The 24,564-nt window shown below is 44.1% G+C and overlaps 1 protein-coding gene across 1 annotated transcript in view; it reads right to left on the bottom strand.

Moving 5' to 3' along the window:
- The window catches only part of NALF1 (NALCN channel auxiliary factor 1), a 576,338-nt gene that overhangs the window by 17,970 nt on the left and 533,804 nt on the right, over positions 1 to 24,564 (bottom strand). Inside the window, exon 2 of the mRNA XM_027115855.1 lies at positions 13,625 to 13,796. Coding sequence (XP_026971656.1) covers positions 13,625 to 13,796 — 172 coding nt within the window. The remainder of the gene's footprint in view (positions 1 to 13,624; positions 13,797 to 24,564) is intronic.

Below are 24,564 nucleotides of genomic sequence, written 5' to 3'. Positions count from 1 at the left end.
AGAAGAAAAAAAGATTATATATTAAATTAAGAATTAGACATTAGGAGGTGACATAAAAAAGAAAAAAGACTAACGTAAAAAAAGTTCAAATACTAGTATTTAGACTTGAAACAATAAGGATGTGTAATATTTTGCTTATAACATCGGGAAATACTCATTATAATATGTATGTCCACAAAGGAATGAGAACTGAGAAGTATAATACACCTCTGGCAAGAATCTATGTCGTTAAATCTTTCTGAGTTTTTGGCAATAAATATCAAAAGCCTAAAGTTTTGCATGCGCTTTAACCTGCCAAGTCCAATTCAATGAGTTTAGGGAAATGAATCAGAAGCGTATGGAAATACTGCAGCACAATGGATGGACCCAGAGGTTATCACACTAATTGAAATAAGTCAGAAAGAGAAAGACAACTACCATATGATAGCATTTATATGTGAAATCTGAAATATGACACAAATGAACCTATCTATGAAACAAAACCAGACTCACAGAGATCAGACTTGTGGTTGCCAAGGGGGAGGGGGGAGGGAGGGATGGACTGGGAGTTTAGGGTTAGCAGATGCAAACAATTATATGTAGGATGGATAAACAACAAGGTCCTACATATCGTACAGGGAACTATATCCAATATCCTGTGATAAACCATAATGGAAAAGAAAATGAAAAAAAAAATATGTATAACTGAGTCACTTTGCTGTACAGCAGAAATTAAACACAATATTATAAATCAACTCTACTTCAATAAAATTTTTTTAAATGTATGTAAATAAGTATGTATATATGTGCTTAGTAGTATTTTTTTTTTACATAGCAAAAAAAGAAAAGTCCGGTAGTTAGTAAAACACTCAAGTAATTTACATCATAATAAGACACTGTATTATCATGCAAACATTAAATTATGCTATAGAAGCATATTTAATCATTCAAACCACTATTCACGGTATAAAATGTTGTTTTCCTATTGGTGGTAGATAATGGATTTTCTTATTATCTTCTTTTTGCTGATGGACACTTATTAAATGCTTTTTTTTCTTTTTGGGTCTTAGTTGAGATCTTTCGTGTGGCACGGGCTCTTTGCTGTGGCGTGCGGGCTTCTCTCTAGTTGTGGCGCGCGGGCTCCAGGGAGCGTGGGCTCAGTAGTTGTGGTGCGTGGCCTTAGCTGCCCCGAGGCATGTGGGATTTTAGTTCCCCGACCAGGGATCCAACCCATGTCCCCTGTACTGGCAGGCGGATTCTTTACCACTGGACCACAGGGAAGTCCTGACACTTACTGAATGTTTTTAAATAATTAAGCATGCATTTTCTAGTATAAATATAATAACAGATATTACTCTACAGAAATGTTGTTGTGAGTTTTTAAGATATTTGATGAAAATGCTTAGATTCTCAAAGAGACGCCATCTTTTCTCTAATCTATTGGCGCTACAGGAACAGTAAGCCCAGCGCTTCTGATGAGGCTCTCCCGGCTCTCCCCGGGCACTTACCAGCAGAGCCTGGCTGGGAAAGGCACGCAGGCTTCCTTGGTCTCTCTGGTGAGGGGGCATCTATGCGGTGGGCAGCTGTGGTTTAGTTCAGGGAACATCCGTCACCCCTCTGGGAACAGCACCCAGATTTTATTTTGGGGAGAAGGCTTCCTGCACTCCAGGGATGTGGTGCCGGTGAGGCTGGGCCAGCCCCTCCCACATGCAGGAGGCCTGGGACTTGCCTTATTGACCTGGACGTTCCGTCTCCCTGGCTGCAGGGATTGCGCAAGTGTGGACACGTGACTTAAGCCACACTACTGGACTCCACGGCGGGACTTCTGCAAAAATTATGGCAATGAGGTGATCTCTTCCTGCTGCGGTTCCCAAACTGAGAGGTTATAAATCTGCAGCTGCTGGTGAAATCAACTAACAAAGAGAAACACAGAGCTCAGGGGTGGGGTCGGGGAGCCAACGCTCGACTTGGAGCTTTGATAGAGCTCGAGAGTTATTCTCTGCATGGAATCTCTCCTGTATCTCTATGCTTCAGTATATCTCTTTATGTCAGCATATTTCTACCACCTATCTATCTATCTATCTATCTATCTATATCTATCTAATGAACAATATATTCCCTGCTGTTTATTTCTGGACCGTGAATTCCGTCTTTGCTTCAGTCAGTTCCAGTAGGGTTTCTGCGCTTGCAGGACGCCTTACCGACACACACACTCTCCTCATGGAGACACTGTGAAGCTTTAAGGAGACGGTGCATCTTAGGTGCCTGGCTGAAGGTCTTGTGCCGACTAAGCGCTCACAATTAGTAGACAGTAATAATGCTGGGCGTGGTTATAACAGTGGCAGTGACATGCATACACAGTAAGGTAGCCTGGAAGCTAGGGATGAAATCTTCATCATGGATCTTACCCTTGTTTGGGAAATCATCTGCTTAAACCTGGGAAAACATAGTTTCTCTGTATTCCCTTGCACATCTGTAAATCTGTGATAATTACACTCTCTATACTTACATCTCAGAGAAGTTATGGAGATAAGTGAATCGTTCCTTTCCTCTTCGATATTTTGTTAATACATTACAGGCAACACCTCCAGTCTAGTATTTATTCAATTTGTTTACTTCCACAGATAAACTTGTGTTTCTCGGGTTATGAATCACATCTATTAATCCTCTTTCTATCCCCAGCATCTAGCCCAATAGCTGGTACATGATAGATGCAGGAGGGCAAAATGATGTCCCCCCCGCAAAGAGGTTACATCCTAATCCCCAGAACCTATGAATATCTTGTAACGTGGCAAAAAGGAATTGAGAATGCAGGTGGAATTAAGGTTGCTAATCATCTGACAAAATAGGAAGTTTACCAAGCGAGACTAATCTAATCACACGAGATCTTAAAAAGGGAGAGAGGTTGAGTCCAGCGGGTAAGAGAGATGTGACACGTGAATAACTTGCTTCTCCACTGCTGACTTTGAACTTGGAGCAGTAGAACCACAAGCGAAGGAATGTGGGTGGCTTCAGGAAGCTGGGCGCTCTCCTTGGTGGACAGCCGGCAAGGGAACAGGGACCTTGGTCCTACAATAGCAAGGAGCTGACTTCTGCCAACAGTCTGAATGATCAGGAACCAGGTCTTCTCCTAGAGGTTCCAGGAGAAACTTTGATTTCAGCCCGGTGAGATCCAACTTCTGACCTACAGAACCGGGAGATAACGTATCTGTGCCGTTTTGAGACACAAAGTTTGTGGTAATTTGTTAAGGCAGCAATAGAAAACGGAGACAATGAGTCTTGTGCAAATTTATGTTGAATGAGTGAAAATGCAAGAGAAAATAGGGCGGAACAGGACACACTTCTTAGGAAGTAAAATGTGGAGGAGAGAATATAATTTCATATACATCTACCACATTTCTCCTCAGACATTTCTCTCCAGCACAGCAAGCATTTTACAATAAAAGTAGGCGGAGCTAATGACCCTCTGGAGTCAAGCTTATGATGAGAAGGTCACGACAGAGAGAAGCTTGGCTACTCCAGTTACAAAATAAATTCTGGTTGAAAAGGGAGAAAACAGAAGAGCAGTGAACTGTGCCAAGTCAGGGAGCCAGATGCCTTGGCTTCGACTGATGGCTTCAGTGTGAACCCGGGGAAGAGACTTGGTTTCTCTATTCTTCAGTTTTCTTTTCTGCTGGGTTTAACCACTGAGCCATCATGTGGGACGAATATGACTGAGGAAAGCCTGCGCCTGCTTCCTCACTTGTGCACTTTCCTAGGTGATCACTGAATCCACTAACGGTCCCGACCTCAATCTTCTTTACAGTCCAGACCCAACCGTGCACGGAGCCAACGGGAAACCCACCCTCAAGAGCTGGACGACAGCTCACGTCCTTTCAGCTCTGAACCTCCGTGACGTTACATGTGGAGTTTCCCTAATTATATGTTCATGTTTGCTTCTTTTGTGCTAATTGATGGAGCTCATGATTTCTAATACACTTCCTGCTTTTCCGGATGCTCCATGCATTTAAATTTTATCTCTTTGTGGAAAGAAGAATAGAAGCGAACAGGGATGTAAACCATTCTTCTTGTAAGGATTAAGATTTGGAATTTGAAAGCTGTCCACAAATCTCATAAAACTGTTATATAAAATCATGAGTCTGCATTTCCTTCTGACACTACAGGAGTAGGCTGGAAATGATAAGAACAGACGCGCCTCCAAATCGAAGACAATTTATCTAGAGATAGAAAGTTTATTCAGCTAGGTTCTCCCACCCCCGCTTCTCATTAGGATTTATTTTTTAGAGCAGTTTTAGGTTTACAGCAATGTTGAGCACAAAGTGCAGAGTGATTAGATTTTCCAAAAGAAAAATTCACTAACTGCAATTTCGTGACATGAAAAGTTTGCAGATTCAGGTTTAAAATCTTCTAATCGTGAAGCCACGAAAGGGTGGACACAGTACACACAGCAGCTTTGCAAAGTGAATGTGGTTCTAAATTCCTTCAAAAGGGGATCCGTGAAATTCATGAAAATCATTTTATTTTGCAATTAAAACCGATCCATACTGGTTAATACTCTTTCTTCTTCATCATTCCTCTCTCTGCATAATTATTATCCTCTAACTCCTCTAGGCTGAGTTCTCTCTTTGCCTTTATGATTCCTTTTTATTGCTTCCTCTCCTCTAATCCTCTAGAACTTTTGAAGTACACAGAATCTGTCTTCATAGAAGGGTTAGACATTATTCTCTTCTTGAACAAACAATACTGAACGTATCTGTTCTATTCCAAAATTGCCAGGCAGAGCTCAGAGCCGCCCTAACAAAGTCCCACAGACTGGGCGGCTTCAAAACAGTACTTTATGGTCTCACAGTTTTGGAGGAGGACAGTCTGAGGTCAGAGTGTTGGCAGGGGTGCAGGTGATGGTATTCTCCCTGTGTTTCCCCCCACTGTGTTCCCTGTGGGTATGTCTGTGGGTACGAATGTCCCCTTGTTATAAGTATACTTCTGTGAGATGAATTGAGATGTTAGAGCCCTAACTTCCTGCACCTCAACGTGACTGTCTGGAGACGGGACCTTTAAAGAGATGACTGAGTTAAAATGAGGTCTTTAGAGTGAGCCCTAATTCAATGAGATTCCTTATGAAAAAAGTAAATTTGGACACCCAGGAAGACCCCTGGGTGCACACACAAAGGGAAGACCTTGTGAAGACACAGTAAGAAGGTGGCCCAAGGAGAGAGGCCTTTGGAGAAACGAAACCTGCCAACACCTTGACCTTGGACCTCTGGCCTCCAGGACTGTGGAATAATACATTTCTGTTGTTTAAACCACCCCGTCTGTGGCGTCTTGTTACATGGCAGCCCTAGGGGATTAACATACCCACTGGGCAGCACGGGATCAGGGCCCATCCTGGTGTCCTCACTTTAACCTGATCACCTCCCTAAAAGACCCTATTTTCATATAAGGTCACATTCTGAGATACTGCAGGTTAGGACCTGAATTGGGGGGCAGGGGGCAAGTTAACCTTGATGGTCGGTTTGGGGGGCCCATTTAAAATGTAAATTCCGTAAGTGAGGTGTCACAGCGTTCATCAGGCTTAAAGTCCTAGCATCCCAGGTGAGTAAGCGACGTGCATGATGAGGTCTGAACAGCTTTCAACCTGAGTCTTTATCTTGCCTGTGACAGAGGATGGAACGTGAGGGACAAAATGGCTTTCAAAGGAAATACTGATATTCTCTCTGACTCCAACAGGGGGACATGTTGTTAAGGCGCATCTACCTGTCAGCCCCCTTTCTGGAATCATCAGAATATCGCCGGCAGAGGCAGGCAGGAGGCAGCTGGTGGCCCTGCAGGGTACCACCTTCACCCCCTGGCTTCCTTGGGCTTCTCCCCACCTTGGATGGCCCCTTCTTCCTCATAACAGGGTCACAGATTGCTCCCCATTAATTAATTCATTCGAAATTTGTTTATTGTGCACCGACTGTGTCAAACAGCTTTCTGGGCACCGGGCACACAGCCATAAACAACAGACACGTTCAGATAAACCTCCCAAAGTGGGAAGAGAATGCTTCAGGCTATGAAAATTATTGCCAGAGAAAAGTTAAAAAATTATTTTGAACAATGACTGCATCACGGATATAAACACTGACCTCCTACATCTCACTAATTTGAAGAAAACTTCACATTGAACCCAAAGAGTAAACATTATAATGATCTGATACATTAGAAATGATGACTAACAGTAACCATCTCATCTGGTAAAGTCAAACTGAACCACCAAAAAGACAAGATTTCAAAATTGAGACAAATTGGTTCACTTTCCATTTTTAAAATGTATCGACTGCATGATTTCCTTATGGGACTCAAACCTACTGAACACAAGGCAGAAGGCAGAGTCACAATTATTTAAGCAAACATTTTAGAGACCTTGGGTCCTTGCTGTTACCCTTCATAGTAATATATTTGTAGGTTTGCATGTGTGCAGTCTAAAAATCTCGCTCACTAATCTGACTGAAAAAGCCAGGCATCTAAGCACAAAATCTTCCAGAGAACAGCGCCAGACAGTTCCCCTTTCTTTAAGCAGAAAGAATGGCCCAGGTAGAAAATATACGTGATGTTTATTTTTAACATAATATGTGATGTTGTGAAATCAGGATGTGTGTGTTGAACTACTGGAAACGGCATTGCACACACCACAGGCTGTGTCCCCACCTTCTCTTTCCCTACAGGGGGACCTTCTCCAGCCGGACAGCAGAAAGGAGACGTTTGCTTACAGGTTAATTTCAGGACAGACCGAATGGCCACTTCCCGCTCCACCAGTGATACAGATACTGGACTAATAGCCAGGAAGTGTGGGTCTATCCTGGTTTCTGCAATAATAGGTTGCAGGGGGTCAGCTCTCTTTGACCCTGTATAAAAGCAACATCAGACCAGATGACGTCTATAATTCAGGTTTGTTCTCAAATTGACTGAATCTATAATCACGTGAGATCACTGCAACGTCCAAAGCAGTTCAGTGCCCAGGACAGCTACAGGGTGGGGAGAAACGCTTCACAGAGAGGCTTCATTGCAGAGACGTTTAACTGCAGATGAAGTTAGTAAACGCCTTCACTGAATAAGGTTTCGCCTGTTCTAGGAGATTCCTCTTCGTGTAGAGGTACCCTTCCTAGACCGAATTCCAGAACTGAAATTCTTCCTTTATCTTCCTACTTTGCTGCCATGTCAGTCATAAACAGCTCTGAGTCTTGTCAGTCACGAAGCTTTCTGGAGATGATGTGAATCTCTGTAGAACGATGTGTATTTCACCCTCCTCCTTGCTCTAGGGAAGCTCTCTAAACGTTTTCTTTCAACCTCCATCTGAGTACAGACCAACCAACTCATTGCCCAGGATGCCCTGCCCTGGTCCCGTCGGAGCAGCATTCAATAGTTCTGGCTTCAGTAAAGGACAGTCGTCCATCCTAGGGAGTTCAGAGGTCAAGACATACCGGCCAGGCCAGCAAGTTACGCTGCTGCTACAGATTACCAGGCAATTGTGAGATGATGTCACTAGGATCCTCTCCAGGTGGCATCAAGGAGGACAGCTTTCTGCTCAATGCACCTGCGGTGCCCACTTACCTGGAAACAGGCCAGGAAGTGGCTGCAGGCTCCGCCCTTCCTGGTTCCAGAAGCAGCAAGCTTGGGGCTCCCTGCCATAGAGACCGGACACACCTTGGGGCTGATTCAACTCCACGCCATGCCAAAGCTCCAGGCATGGTTTCCTCAACTCTCCCTGGTCTAACCCCTTTCATTCCTCCTCTTAGATCAGGTAAGGTAGAGAGAGAAAATGCAGAAGTACAACGTGGACTGTGTTGGAACTTCTCCAGGTTTGTCTAAGTGTGCAGGTTTGGGAGGGTATGGCCAGTTTTATCAGCACACCTGGAGGTAGATGAGTTTATCACCAGTCCTTCCTGGCTCTCCAGCGAGGGGCATCCGGGGGGCCTGGAGCGAGATGCCAGCCTCCACTAACACAGACAAGGATGGACTCTGCATTGTCTGGTGCTGGGGTGCTTTGCCCTCATTCTGGACCAGGGAGCGCCCACCTGACTCAGATTCTGCCTGGACCAAGGGGCGCCCACCTGACTCAGATTCTGCCTGGACCAAGGGGCGCCCACCTGACTCAGATTCTGCCTGGACCAGGGGGCGCCCATCTGACTCAGATTCCTGGACCAAGGGGCGCCCACCTGACTCAGACTCTGCCCTCAACAACCAGGAGGGCTGAATGTGCTGGAGACCCAGACCCATCAGCCACTTGTAGAGATGAGGAAATGGAAACCCAGTGGGTACGACGTTCCAAAATTCATAGCTATGGGCAGAATCCACCAACCTAATTTCTACTCCGGGGCTCTTTCCCTGCATTAGTCCCCTCGCTCAAAGCAAACTTGAACTGCTGGGGAAGCACACGGAGGTGGACGTCGGGGAAGATGATCTTAAGTATGAGGACCTGAACTCAGGTCTCACTATACGAATTTAATAAGCCTCCAAAAGTGCAGTGTTTTAATGGAAGACGATGTCCCAAACGTTACTACATGCTACGTAAGTTTTTAAAAATAACTTATTTTCATATTTATTATTTATTCTGATCATACTATCTTCCTTCACATTTCTCTTTTGGTCTAAATTTATATATATACATATATATTTATATAAAGATTTTGTATCTACATAAAGATTTTGTATCTACATATTTTGTAGATTTATATATATATATATTTTATATATATATATATATATATATATATATATATATATATAAAGACTTTGTATGACATCACATGGTGCTATAACTAGCTGGTATTTCATTATTCCTTTTTCAGAAAAAAAGACCCTTGAGTTTTAGAAAATAATCAAACATATTCACACACTGGAGAAGGTACGGAGATTAAAGATACCATAGACGTTCAAATTAAAATTTATAGGGAGCAGATTTTTCTACTGAAACACTACTCCGGTGAGAAAATCTTTTACATAATCTTTCTAAAAATCTTCATCAACTCCCCAGATGTGTGAGATACAATTTAGGGAATGTTTTTTCACAGTTGTCAACTCTCTCCTATGAATGACACGCAACATTAAAAAATTCCTTTCTGACTCGATCAATATGCATATCCAAGTATTTTCCCCCATCTTTTTCTCTCAAAGGATTATTATAATGACTTCCCTTGCCTGAGGGAAATAAACCGCTTCAGGTCCCCTGCAGACGCAGAGCCGCGCCACCAGGGGGCGCCCGTCCTCCATCACTTCATAATCAGACCTGTCACCCTAACGAGCAACAGCCCGCCGTGTTTTCCCAGGAGGCGGAAATATAACCTCATGCTTGTCACAGCTAAAAAATGAAACGCAGAATTTACACAGAATTCTCAAAATGTTCTATCTCCATTGTCAGTAACCCGCAGCAGATCTTTTACTTTATTTTTTCTTTCAATAATTCACCTATGAAAAATACAGCAGCAAATCAGGTAGGGTCTCTCTTATCCATCAATCAAGTGGCAATTTTCGCAATGTATGTTACCATAGCACCCGCAGCCTGAGATGCTCTGCTACTTCTGTGTTGTTAGTGTTGGCTCACCATTCCAGGTAAGCAAATCAGGATTTCTCCAGGGGATTCTAGAAGAATGCGAGGGAGTGTGCAGGGGGGAAACCCACGTCATTATCACCATGATGGGTTGACAGCGCAGAACCCACAAAGGACTCCACCCCCTCACTCTGAAGACGAAGAAACAGTTTCTAAAATAGCAGAGTATTGTGTGAACCCAGCTTGAGAACAGAACCCACCTCGAAAAGTTTTAGCTCAATAAAGCCTGACATCCAATGACGGGCTTCACCCTGACAGCACCTTGGAATTTCTCCCTAATTAATTTCTCAAACGCCCCTTCAGCAACGCCTCAGTTTTATCCTCTAACAGAAAAACGAAGAGAGATCTCAGGCAAAGTGTCTTTCCTTCATTACCTAAAACAGAAGCAGAACTTAACAATAGGAGGAGGCTCTTCTCTCCTCTAGTTTTGTGGTTAAAACATCTGTCCTTCACCTTCAGCGACAGCCTCAGTCAAAGACATTGTACAGCCATGGACATGCATTCTCAGATATTTCATTTTTTAAAAGTAAGCTACCGGCTTGCCAAGGGTCATAGCAGCAGATGACCAAAATGTAGACATTTAAACACTCCCATGTAGGACACGGGTAAGTAATATAAGCCTCATGAAGAAATGATGCAATAAGGTTGCATCTAATAACTGACCCAAATTTTAAATAACTCCTGATTATTTAAAGGAATTTCGTCTGCTCTGAACCCTCTAACTGGCTCCCTGATCCCAAGGACTGAGATGTACTTTTTTGGCTGGATAACAGGAATTCTAAGCATCAGTATATATCTAATAAAAGCCTAGATGACGGGAAGACCTGGCGTCCTGTAATCCCAGTCTCTAAAAGATTGCAAAAAAAGCCATAATCACACCACTGGTTTGTCACTACGGAGAAGCACCTTGAACAAAATTGACCCTCACCTGGACAGGATCTGCCGGCGAGCCTTTTGCAGTCATGTGCTCATTGAGTACTTTTTTGAGATGATTTTTAGAGGGAATCTCTTTCTTTCTGGAAGCTTCTGAATTGGCTATATTTCCATTAGTAGGGAGACCATTATTAAAGGAAGTTGAAGGAAACTGTCTATTCCTTCAACTCTTGATGATAAATGATGATATTTTTCAGCATACAGAATGGCAATAAAATCATTTATTAATTTTTTTAAAAAAGAGGAATTACTGGAGGCAAGATGAAGACCAACCTACTTGGTGAACTCCTTTTAGTGAACTTGGGTTTAGTGATTGCCATTTACTCATTTCATTGAGGGGGGAGTCCAGCAGATGTGTTGTTCTGTGTGAGCTGAAACGTGGCTATGAGCCTGCTTCCCAGGGGGCCTCAGGTCATGTGCAGCCAACCGGGGAACTAGGAAAAATACTCCCATTTCTCGACTAGACTTAGTCTCATTCTGAGTACAGAAGACGCTTCCTTCTCAATGCGTAAAAGGTGTGTGAGATGACTCAATACTTACTCCAAATACACCTGAAGGGTGAGTTCTTTGGATCTTCATGTCTATCTGTAAGAGGTGAACCTTCAAAGATCGTGTGACAATGTTTGGGAACAAATGTTTTATATGTAAAAGTCTTACTAGTTTCCCTACACATGTGAGGCCACTGGGCTCCTGGGCAGGGTTTCACCAGTGGCCCCGGCAGCTCACTTCCTCCCAGAAGGAGATGTTCCGGGGACCCTGGTGTCTGGGACCCTCATCAGTAGTGACATGGCAGTAAGCGATTCCCACCTGCAGAAATCTCTCCTGTTCACGTCCAGCAGCAAAACTCAAGGGACCTCTGTGACCCAAGGTGGATAAAGGATGGCTGCTAGTGGTAAGACACAGGAGAATTCTTCCAGGAAGCCTGGGAGAATTCTTCACAGCTTAGAAGAGAGGATCAGTCTGAAAATTAGTACCATTTTTTTTGTCAAAATTTTTCACAGCGCTCAGGGACCAAATGCCTTCATAATTTATTCTGCACATTTTTGACAAGTAAGAAAAAGAACATAGGCCCAGCTGACAGTGGGGAAAGAAGAGTCAGATTCCCAAATATTCAGTGATGAGATTCTCCCAGAAAGCTTCTAATTTTGGTGGCATTTTCCCCTGGATCCGACAAATGACAAATCTCTCCTCTTCTCCTATTTGTTTTCCTTAATGATGTAGATGAAAAAATCTGACTTTGAAAGACTCAAAGACAATTAAGAATATAAGATAGACTTTCTGCACATGTGCGAAAAGAGATTAATTTCCATGTTTAGCTTTCGGACGGCCTTGAAAGTGTATAGGGAAGGCGATGAACGTTCAAACCTGTATTTCAGGTTCAAACATACAGATAAGAGACCAGGAAGCAGGAGGAGATAGACAGACGCCTCTCCCTTCATCTGAGGTTCTTTTCTGCTCTGAGAATCTAGTGAAGCTGTTGACCTTCTCTAGGAAAAAAGCTACATGCATGAGAATGAACAAGAATACAACCTTTACATAAAATTCCAGAAGTTTCTCAGAAGTCCTAAAATCACAGACACCTCATTGGTCCTTAAGTCAAGAGATGAAGACCTTATCTTGATGACCATTTATTGAAGTTTTGTGTGGAAGACAAATAAATGAATAGCTTGTGACTGGTGAATTCTGGCTCAGATTCAAAGGAAGAAGGTGTTAATATCTTCCTTCCTTCCTTCCTTCCCTCTTCCTTCCTTTTATCTCTCTCTTCTCTCTCTCTCTCTGTCTTCCCAGTAGAGAGGAACCATATGAAAAATGATCTCAGCATCAAATCAGTGGAATAACAAAAATAATTGGTAAATCACTTTGCATTCCACAAATCGCTTCCTTACGTACAATGGCTATTGCCTATGGATGACGTATCTCGTGCAGCTTCTCTATCTGTATTCCTCACTGCAGACATGCCTGAGGGGTATCGCTATCACTAATGTACTAATGAGGAGATGGCGGCTCGGAGAGAATGCATTAATAGAAATAGGAGGAAAGCCCATGTCTCTTAACCTTCATCCACATATCCTTCCCATAAGTTTGGGCAGCACAAAAGTCATCCAGTGTGCAGGCAGGCGTTTAGGGGAGAGCTTTGCTGGACAGTCTCTTGATAGCACATCACTTAGAACAGGATGGGTTATGGATAGGCATGGAAATAAGTGCTCTAGAAAGAATCTGATAAATTCTCATGTTGAACATCTCAATATGTCACTCTGCTTAGAAGGGTCTCACAAAGTTTATTATAAGAAGAGGGGTTTTCATGTTTCTTCGTACATATGATGGTGTCTTATCCTTAAAACTTGAAAACTAAACATGCTACAACTCAAGCCATCCAGTTACAAGGACCCGTAGCACATTTTTACTGAGACAGCGTGAAGCAACAACTCTGCTTATCACATTTCTGCAGCAAAGGGGATCGTTCTCACTTGTCTACTCAGCATTTATTTTTAAAAAGCAATCTACTCTTATCCTTTGCGTCTTATTCTACGTCTAAATTGTGTAACACTTATAAATACCCAGAAATTGCATGCTGCTACTGGTGTTTTGCCCACCCTGAGTCATTTGGTGAAAGAGGTAAACAATTTAACCGGACTCTAATACACATACACACACACGAGTAACTTCAACGGGCATTTCTTCATACTCTCGACACTTATTTAAGATAAAGTAACATAACACTTCTCAGAAAATAGATTTGGGACCTAAACTTGTTACCAATTTGAAGAAGAAACATAACTTTACCGCCTTATCACGTCATCTGTTCTTAGGTTAATACAAAGATAAGGCAGGTAGAACCCAACCGACTCTAAGTCAAATTTAAGCAAATCCAAAGATTGCTGATGTTTTTCCATTTTATCCTTTTACAGACTTAATGATGGTGGTCATAGGTAGACGACACATCACGTGGCATCTCCAAATCAGTTTCGGGGTCTCTTCAGGGCTTCTGTGAAGGAAAGCATGGAATAGTCCCAGCCGAATCTTCAGGGTTACATAGGTGGAAGGAAACCCCCAACCAAACAAACACCACATAAGGAGCAGCTCCACCACGAGAGGCTGGGTGCCAACACCTGCCCCACACTGTACCTGTACAGATGAAACTGGAGAGTCCCCCGTAGATAACTTCATCATTGTCGGGCAATATGAACGGACACCTCGTCTGAACCTCCAAACAGTATTGCTTGCAAGGAATTGTCTTTCTGCAGTTCAGCTGTGCGACTTCAAAATACTGGGAACACAGCCAGGCTTTGTAGACAATCTGAAAAAAGAGAAGAATCAAAAATAGGGCGGGATGACAACAGTTCTGACTGATAAAGGACATGCTGTACTGTGAGAAACATGCTAGGGCTTCAGGCGGATCATAAGAAAACTCACACTTGGAGACAGCGTATTCACACAAGGCCAGCTGCAAGCGATGTCTTGGCAACAGAGCAAAACATTTTTTGATTGAGCCCTTAAGAGGATGCAAAAGGTAATGTGGCATTTGAGGGGATGTAACTCATGTGAAAAACAGTGGAGTTAAGCAGGGCCTGAAGTTTTTAAAATCCAATGATATACAAGAAAGGAAATAACTGTGGACCCACCGTGGTTATTTACTGCAGGGTGCGAGAGCCCTGCAGACACCGGCTATTCCCCCCAAGGGCACTAGATGGCGCTGATTCCCCTACAAAGATGCCCCCGCGGGCTGTGCAGAGGCGGCTGGTTAGAGCTTGAACTCCAGGGCACAGAACAAGCAGCGGCGGGCATTTAAATTCATGACTCACATCAAATGCATTAAATATCTCAACGTCCGAAAGCCGGGAAACACCCAACCTAAATCAGACACTTTATGTCGTGGTGTGGTGAGGAGAACGAAGAAGGAAACCTCATCAGAGCCGCAACTTGGACCTTTAGATACTGTGATCCACATCGATATTCGATAAGTATTTGCTTAATTTAATAAAATGTGAAAGGACTATGAATTCACCTAGCTCTGTTTTTGATAGGTATTTAGGAAAGTAGATATTGAAAAAATGCCTTTTTCTAATATAAGGGAACAAGTTGAAACTAGGCCCAAATAAAACCATGGCAAGGTATCCACCATACAGATGGCTGTGACTCAGGTATTTCCCAGACCCTGGGCGCTGATGTCTTCTTTTTACCTGATTCTAAGGTTAATACTAGCCTGGTAAGATTCTGTCGCCTATGTTCTACCTGGAAAGGTGGATGGTGTACCGTTAAATGTACACTAAGAGGTCATAAACACCCGACAATAATAGCAAGAGTAATAGCGAGTATTTACCAATTTCACTCTGTTCTAAGCAAGGTACATACATTCTTTTCCCATGTAATTCTTAGCACACACATAGAAGGTAACTATCGGTCACACTTTGCACACAGATAATAATTAGCAATGGAAGTGAGTGGACAGCCTAGAATCCAAGCAGAATCTAGATAATCTTGTCAGCATACTGTGAGGAGAATTCTTGTGTCAGGAAAGGGAGAGAAATAAACAGCTCTGAGATACGTCCCAATGCCTCCCTTTTATTTTTGAGGGAGGGGGGTTGAGAAAGTTAGATGTTTTGTGGTGGCACAAAACCAAAGAAACAAGATGATTAACTTTTAAAAGGCCTAAAGGATTTTCAGGGAAAAGCACTGATGACAAATGAGTACACTTGTCTTCTTTCAGAAGAACTCCGTAGTATAAGGAAGACCAGAAATCTTTTTTATAATGGCTTAGCCTTCTCCTATGGAGAGACGTACGAAGTCATCGCTTTTCTAGGTGTCACTGAATTGTATAAATGATTATCTGATGCTAAACAATAATTTTGGGAAGGAACAAAAACAGGTTTAAGGTCTCTGATGATAAATGACTGTTTCAACTACGTTTACCTCCATTTTTCCTGGAGGGCTTGTACTTTCCTCTCTCTGTGGAAGTTATGTTTTCCAGGTAATTATGCCCATGAAGGACGTCTCACCCCACCCCCGCTCTGCTGCTGCCCCTTGGAAATCACTGCTGACAGTACAACAAATTGTTTGACAGCTGCCCATCCTACGGTCAATAGAAAATACTCGCAAGCTACAGTCTAGAAAAGGAACAGACTAGACTATTAAAACGGCCTAAAAAAGAATGACATTTTCTCTTAATAGCTGGATAACAATTTTCTCTTTTTCTCCCAGAGCGTTTTCTCATTTCTTATTTTTCCCCCTGAAACCCTTGAGATGGGTTTGGGAAATATTTTACAAATAAAGAACCTGAGTTAGAGAGAGATTATAGTAGCAAATGGACAGAATTCAGGCCAGCACTTCCTTCACTGGGCCCTGGGGTAGCTGGACCTCTTCTGAGAGGAAGCGGAAAGTGATGACAACATGACAAAAGGTGGGTCTCTGGAATCCTCGAGGGGAGGGTGGCAGTTCAGAGGGGAAAGGTCCTAGGGGTCATCTAGCTAAGCCTCTCAAGTGAGAACTGGAGCCTAGGAAGACCACAGTTGATGGCAACCTCAAATCCCTGGCTTCCTGGATGTTGTTTTAATAACACAGCACATTACTGGGAAGGCATCAACTGAATCATTCTTAACGTACCTTTATTCTTTTCTTTTCTTTTCTTTTTTTTTTTTTTGCGGTACGTGGGCCTCTCACTGTTGTGGCCTCTCCCGCTGTGGAGCACAGGCTCCGGACGCGCAGGCTCAGCGGCCATGGCTCACGGGCCCAGCCGCTCCACGGCATGTGGGATCTTCCCGGACCGGGGCACGAACCCGTGTCCCCTGCATCGGCAGGCGGACTCCCAACCACTGCGCCACCAGGGAAGTCCGTCTTTTTTTTTCTTTTTTACAAGTCACTTCACCCCAGATCTGCACTTTCCAAACCTTCCCTTGAAATTCTGCGCAGTGGCTGTAATAATCACACCCCAGCCCGGGGCTGATTTCTGGGTCTTCTCTGCACCAACATCACTTTACAAATCCCCTCGGTTTCGCGGGCCTAATTGAAGGTGTGAGGAGAGGAGGGGAGATCCCAGGGAGCTGTGTTCTGGTCTACTGAACTCATTTCCAGATTCCCGATGAAGACTAGTTTTTTTATTTTTTAAGATAATTCTCAGTTTTCAGGAAAGTTCTGGTTGTAATGGTACAAGCATGGTTGAGAGGAAAATCCCAGGAGACAGACTGAGCGAGGGGTCTCTGTTCCCTGATTACGGGAAGTGATGTTAAGCTATGGGACTCTAGGAGGGGGATGCTTTATGTGGCTAGAAATATTGTTCATTACGGGTTATACCCAGTGCCCTGAATAATCATGGTTTTCAGGCTCCTCTTTACAAGTGACGTCATCGTGCACCAGCGTGACGTCAGCATGCACCAGTGTGACGTCAGCACGCACCGGGTCTCACGACCTCTCTTGGTCTGGGTGTTCCACATGACCACGGCTCACCTCCCGTAGAGCCTTTCACAAAATGCCCCAGATTCGTATTTTTCCCATAGGGGCTTGGATTCTCATTTCTTTTAAGTATACTTGCCTCCCTCCCCCAAAATCTATATTCACGTTTTAGAGCAAGGGAACCAATTTATATTGCAAATATATGTTAGCTGGCCGAAAAAATATGTCGGTTACAATTTTTTATTGTTAAGAAAAATGTCAGGTATTGACCATGGTTGTCATCTTCAAATCAGAAGGCCGTTTTCCCTTTTCCCCCAAGAATTACTAAGGGCTAACTCTTCTTACATGTATACCATGTGTTGATGCGTTTTCTGAGGCCCTTCCCTGGCAGCTCTAACGCGTGAGTGGCGTGTGTCTGGAGCACGCGGGGCTGAAATCGCTGGTTACGTAAGCAGTAGTCTGCGGTGGCGACCGCCTCGGGCTAATGCACTTTGATGCGCAAGGCATGTCGTTACAGTTGTGAGTGGGGCAGGAGGTCGGAAGAAATGTTCACACGCGTATATCTGAGCGTCTTTCCTTAGCCCCGTGTCAGTGTCTGGTTAAAGCACGCGCGGCACCCGGAAAATGGAAATACTGACATATTTTAAGAGAGAAGCAAGAAAACAACCCCTGCCTGAGGATGCGCCAGGTCATCTGAGGAAGAATATTCAGAGATGGACAGCGTAAGGAGACAGGCTCCTTGACCCGCCAAATGTCAGCACACCTTGTCCTGCGGGGCCGCATCTTCGCTCCATTTCCTGCGCCGAATGTAAGTACCTTCCTGTTTTCTCCTGGTGACGCTTCGTGGGTCCTGTGATAACACTCGGTCTAACCCCCTGAACTTCAGAACGGCCCTCGCTTCCTAGCACCACCCTATGTTTTTAAGTCCATTCAATCCATTCTCACCACCACCCTGGGCTCAGTCCCTTCAGGAGAGGGAATCCGTCTGAAGAAGGCAGGGCCAGCCCGGCTCCACCTCTAGTCGGGTGTGATACCTGGAGGCCCACAGACGTGATGGCAACGATGACAAAAAGCAAATCAGCTCTTCAAGCTTTCCTGAATAGAGGATGCTACCATCCAACGATGATCTCGGAAACGAAGGAAACCGGGGAAGAATTTGTCAGTGTATCTCCTGCACTGTCCGGGGCACACAGGAAGCCAGCTTCTTCTTTCCCTTCTTCCTCATTAACACAGTAAGTCCCCTACGTACAAATGAGTTGCATCCCGAGAGTGCGTTCATTAAGTCCAATTTGTTCGTAAGTCCAATGAAGTTAGCCTAGGTACCCAACTAACACAATTGGCCATATAGCAGTGTGCTGTAATAGGTTTATAATAATTTTCACACAAGTAATACATGAAAACCAAACAAAAAATAAAGAAAACATTTTTAATCTTACAGTACAGTACCTCGAAAAGTACAGTAGTACCAGCTACGTCACCACTGCTTTTAGGTTTGCTTCCGGACATCCTGGGCTTGAAATAAAGATACTGTACGACTGTACTCTATACAGTGCCGCACAGTAAAGTACACAAAAGCACAACCACTTGTAGAGGATGCACACACGTGACAATGTATGACACGTGAACTAACTTACGTGATTGGACGTGCGAATACGCGTTCCCATCAAGTCTGCAACTTGAAGGCGTGTGTGTAGGGGACTTACTGGACGCCTCCTGCATTGTCTGAGTTAATGACGTCCTTGCTTCATCTTGTTTCCCCTCCTCACCTCACTATGGTTTGGTGTCAGCCTGAACTACTGCACAGAAACTTGTTCTTTCTAAGCAACCTGGCCTCTGTGGTGATAAGCCCAGCTGCTAAAATCAGCTTTTTTCTTATCTGACTTCTTGGCAGTAAGGAGCGCTGCTGCTAAGCTCTTTCTTGAAACGCTGGCCCCCGTGATTAAGAGAATCCATTTACCCTGGGCTTCTTCCTACTCTGCCAGCCACTACTTCATTGGTTGTTTTGTTGTAATTGTTGTTTGTTTCCTCTGCCACTCCCCAAAATGTTGGTGTCACTCAGGCTTCTGTTTTAACTTCCTTCTGCACAGTCTTTCGTGGTAATCGTCCACTCTCATGATTCAACTTGGTCTTTAAAACAGTGACGCCTAAATCGTTATTTCTTTCTCTCTCTCTCTCACCTGATCTGTCTATAAACTGCGTCCTACATGCTTCTGTTTCCATATGCTCTTTAGCATCTCAGCCTCTGCAAGTCCAGAGTGGAATTCAGCATCTTCTCTTCGGGAGAAGCAAGATGAGAGAAATCTGGGAGTCACCCCCAATGTCCCCTTCTATGCTCTCCCCAACCACTTTCTCCCCAGGTCCTACAAGCCTACGCCCTAAATATCAAGGCTCCAAATGTCTTGATTTCTGTTGCCACTATTATCCCAGCCACTCCCATCGCTCACCTACATGACGCGTCCACAGATGAGCCTCTGCGTCTTCAGTCCTGATCTCCTCCCCTCCATGCTGGTCTGTACCGGGCAGTTAGGGTAACCTCTGTGGGACTATTGGATTCTGTCAGCACTCCGCTTTACATCATCCACGGCCTCTCTGCAGCACTCCGGGAAAAGTTCAAACTCCTTAAAGGACACTGAGCTTTGTGACCGCGCCCTGCTGAGCGCTGCAGCCTCTGAGCCTCCACCCCCCTGCTCAGTCTGTGCAATGCGGCTGTGGAAGGTGACACGCAGCGTCACTAAACGGCCTCGTCCTCAGCAGCCCTGCACCCCTGCTTCCCCTTCGCCTCGCTCACACAGCCCTCAGCCTGATGGGTTCCTACCCATCCTGTGTGACCTCATCTGTAAACCTCCTGCCTCTGATCTGTAAACTCACCCCCGAAAGCCTCTGGAATGTTCTCTTCCTAGGGACTCACACTGAAGGCGACACTCTTTGCTTGTCTGCTTCCCTTTCTAGCCTCCTGTAAAGGGGCCTCGTGCACTTCTGTATTCCTGGTGCTCTGGGTGGACCTGGGAGAAACTGACTGTCCATGGCACTGTCCTTGGAAATTCACACCATGGCCTTCAGGTGCACAGCTCTGTCGGGTGACCCGTTCACGTGAGTGAGTCCACCTGGCTCTGAGATCCTGCACAGAGCAGACTCTAACCATGAAACCTGACGTGCTTCCAAGACATTCAATCCTACGGACTCCTTTAGAGGTATCAGCAAACTCCCTTATCGGAGGACAAATAAATCCTATAGAAAGAAACCTTTCAAAGCCCACTTCATGACTGAACCTCTCTTTCCAAGCAGACACCGTGGTTTAGGTGCTGAGACACAACACGGACTGGGGTTCCAAGCAGAGAAGGATGTCCACACAAAGAGAAGGCTCCATGGGCGGGACTCAGGGGAGGCCCACAGAGCTACCAAGGGCGGAGTTTGCTCTGGCCTTGTCATGGGAAATGGACAAGCTGCTTTGGCTGGGATCATGGCAAAAAGTTTCTGGAGGACAGATTACACTACCTCATCCCTTTCCAAAACAGTTCTATTGTACTTCCAAAAATGAATTATTCATAGTGATAGAAATAGGTGAATGAAAAGCTCCTGTTAGAGACCAAGCTGTCAGGAACTGTGCGCGTGGACCTCGGGGAAGAAGGAGGGTCAGCGAGGGCCCAATGGGGAGTGATGGAGGCCAGCAGCAGAGGCCGCGTGAGGCCAGGAATCATTTCGCAAAACATCTGATCGTGGAGTTGCTCAATATTTCACCAGTGTCCTCCTCTTTTTCCAGCTGGAAAAACCAAGAGAAAATTTAATATCTATATTGGAACGGCTGAGAATTGCCAAATAAGGCATGACTTTCCCGTCCATTATGTCAAATTATGTCAAATTGAGCTATGTTTGAGGCGATGGACTCCTTGAATGAAAGCACCATATCACTTATGCAGTACAAAGAAGCCCTCAAAACCCTGAGTCTGTGCACCGCAGATAAAGCTTTAAAGATGATGGGCATGGAATAACTTCGGAAAAATTCAGGTGTCAAGTGAACAAGAGGACTCAGGAAATATGGTCAGCATTTTAATAACACTGTAAGTCCAAGGTAATAAATGATTCTATTAGAAAAAAAAAAAAGAAAGGAAGGAAGTTCTTTCATGGAAACCACTTCTGTGTGTCGGCCATGGGTGGACATCATGGTGTTTTCTCAACAGCCTTTTCTAGAATCGGGAAAGACAGGGATAAATGACAGCTTCCTTGTAGACTATCAGCCTAACAATACCTTGGAAATGCAGCAGTGTTACATATCCCACGGTCCTCTAGATACGCTACGTATTTAACGTGGTCTGTGTTAACTATCATCGAAGTGCCCATGATCCTATTAGAATTGATAGTTTTAAAAGGGCAGTGAGGAAGTACCTCGATATAAATTCAGTTTGGGGCTCCATACCTTAGGCAAGTTGAGAATGTTGAAAGGGGTTTAAAAAGTAGGAAATCAACCTTTTGAAGGAAGAAATGGAAGTGGGTCTGTAGATAAATCTGAGACTAGTCTTAAGCATGTATTCATCAAGGAAATGGGAGCGTCGACATGGTAGAGTCCCCTTATTTGGGAGGACTCACGTGGGAATTCACGAAGCAGTTGATTAATAAATGAATGAGTGTTATAATCCACAATCTAGAGTATGTTTAGAAAATACCCATGTATTCAGTAGAACAACAATGAGTAATCAGCACATTCACTAAAACATGCAGCTGTATTCACTTTTTTCATACAAGTAAATAGAATGGGACTTGCTTATCACTGCCTCTCACTTAATAGAAACATCCAATAAAGGTCTAAAGAAAGTTAAGGCATAACTTTCTCATTGGACCCCAAGTAAAATACAGAAAACTTGCAATAATAAAGCAAAATTAGTTATCTAACCATCTGATAATTTTACACAGTCTTACACTTTATAGAACTAGAGTATAAAATGCTCTGGGTATATATCTAACTGTTCTACCTCTTTGCAATACAGTCAAGACATTTCTGTATGAATAATACATGATGACACCCCACTTCACAATATCACAGTCATAAGAGTTGTCAATGAAAACAATAATAATGTCTTCGCTCCAAGCAGGTGCTGCTGCCCCCGGTTGAGTGGACTCTGTGCGTTCTTATTTTCCTCCCAGAGGCGAAGGAGCGCTTCTGATTCTGTCATCCCCAAGTCCAAGCTCAGCAGCTATGATTATGGTTTCTGCTTTCTCCTGACACGTCCTGTTCTTGAGGAGCAGGGACAGGAGGGATGGCAGCTCCTTATGGAGACCATGTGCAGACCAGCGCCTTGGGGATGCAGCGGTGCTGTGTGTCATGTGGCCATTGAAACAGGCTATTTATCTACACCTGGTCCTTAGATAAACAGGATCACAGCCAGAAAAGTGCCAGTGAGCCTCTGAGAGTTCATAGCTTTAAAATGTGACAGAGTGAACACTTCAAAATTCTCATTAGAGTAGAGCTGTAGCCGGTTATCATGATGCCGGAAGAGCTAACTGATTTCTACCAACCTTGGCTTCAAAGGTATCGTTCAATCCATCCAAAGCTATTTACTGAGAGCCGACTATTGGCCTGGCCGTAGGAACATACCCTGGGGAGCAGGTTAAAAATGTCATTATGAGACATTTTCCCTGGCCCCCAAAATAGTCCTGTCAAATTAAAGGAGACAAGGCCAGACGTGGTAGGCAGTGTGTTACCATCAGGGTGCTTTGGTTTGGAGAAAGCAGAGGTCAGTGATGACTGAGGGTGGCCGGCGGTTCTGGAGAAGAGAAGGGGACAGTCAAGACGGGGAGTGGCGTGGCATGTCAGAGAGGGGACTGGAGTGGGGGTCAGTGTGCCTGTGATACAGGACAGGGAAGAAGGAAGGGAAAAGGACAGCAGGAAGACAGCAAGGAGGAGGGCAGATAATAACTATTTACTACATAGGCAGACCTAGGAGATACTGTGGGTTCGGTTCCAGACCACCCCAATATGCCAGTATTGTAATAAAATGAGCCACGTGAAATGTTTGGTTTCCCAGTGCATAGGAAGTTATGTTTATATTATACCGTAATCTACTAAGTGTGCAGTACCATTATGTCGAAAAAATAATGTACATACCTTAATTAAAAAATATTTTATTACTAAAAAGTGTTAACCCTTATCTGATCCTTCAGCCTCTTCTGCTGCAGGGTCTGGCCTCCAAGCTGGTGGCTGCTGACTGCTCAGGGCAGCGTTGCTGAAGGCTGGGATGGCTGTGGTCGTTTCTTAAAAGACGACAACGTTGAGGTCTGCCCATCCTTTGATTCTTCCTTTTATGAGCGATTTCTCTGTAGGATGCAATGCTGTTTGATAGCCTTTCACCCACAGTAGAATTGCTTTCAAAACCGGAGTCAATCCTCTCAAACCCTGCCACCACTCTCAACTAAGTCGATGCACTATTTTTAATCTTCCGTTGTCATTTCAACAGTCTTCAGAGCATCTTTACCAGGAGTTGTTTCTAGATCATGAAACTACTTTCTTTGCTCATCCACAGGAAGCAACTCCTCATTCTCTCAAGTTTGATCATGAGATGGCTGCAGTGCAGTCCCATCTTCAGGCTCCACTTCTAATACTAGTTCTCTTGCTATCTCCACCACATGTGCACTTACTTCCTCCACGGAAGTCTTGAACCCCTCAAAGTCATCCATGATGGTTGGAATCAACTTCTTCCAAATTCGTATCGATGTTGATATTTTGACCTCTTCCTGTGAATCGCAACATGTTCTTAATGGCATCTCTAGTGGTGAATATTTTCCAGAAGGTTTTCAATTGACTTGGCCCACATCCATCGGAGGAACCACTATCTATGGAAGCTACAGCCTTACAAAATGAATTTCTTAAATAATAAGACTTGAAAGTTGAAGTTTCTCCTTGATGCATGGGCAGCAGAACGGATGTTGTGTTAGCAGGCGTGAAAGCAACATGAATCCCATTGTGCATCTCCATCAGAGCTCTTGGGTGACCAGATGCATTATAAATGAGTAGTACTGTTTTGAAAGGAATATTTATTTTCTGAGCATTAGGTCTCAAGAGTGGGTTTAAAATAGTCAGTAAGCCATGTTGTCAACAAAGGCACTGTCATCTAGGCTTTTTGTTACATTAATAGAGCACAGGCAGAGTAGTTTAGCATAATTCTTAAGGACCCTGGGATTTTTGAAATGATAAATGAGCATTGGCTTCAGTTCAAAGTCATCAGCTGCATAAACCCCCAACAAGAGAGTCAGCCTGTCCTTTGAACCTTTGAAGCCAGGCATTGACTTCTCCTCTCTAGCTATGAAAGTCTTGGTCACGTCTTCTTCCAATATAAGGCTGTTTTGTTTACACTGAAAATCTGCCGTTTAGTGTAACCACCTTTATTAATTCTCTTAGCAAGATCTTCTGCAAATACTTACTGCAGCTTCTACATCAGCATTTGCTGCTTCACCGTGAACTTTTATGTTATGGTGATGGCTTCTTTCCCTAAACATCATGAACCAACACCCTCTGCTGGCTTCCAAGTTTTCTTCCACAGCTTCCTCCCCTCTCTCAGCCTTCACAGAACTGAAGAGAGATGAGGCCTTGCTCTGGATCAGGCTTTGGCTTGAGGGAATGTTGTGGCTGGTTTGATCTTCTATCCAGACCACTCAGACTTTCTCCATATCAGCACTAAGGCTGTTTC

This window comes from Aethalodelphis obliquidens, unplaced genomic scaffold (assembly GCF_003676395.1).
Source record: "Aethalodelphis obliquidens isolate GAN/ISIS:26980383/991018 unplaced genomic scaffold, ASM367639v1 scaffold15, whole genome shotgun sequence".
In the NCBI taxonomy this organism is placed as follows: domain Eukaryota; kingdom Metazoa; phylum Chordata; class Mammalia; order Artiodactyla; family Delphinidae; genus Aethalodelphis; species Aethalodelphis obliquidens.
Note: the sequence above shows the minus strand (reverse complement) of the source record. Positions and strands in the feature narration are given on the sequence as shown.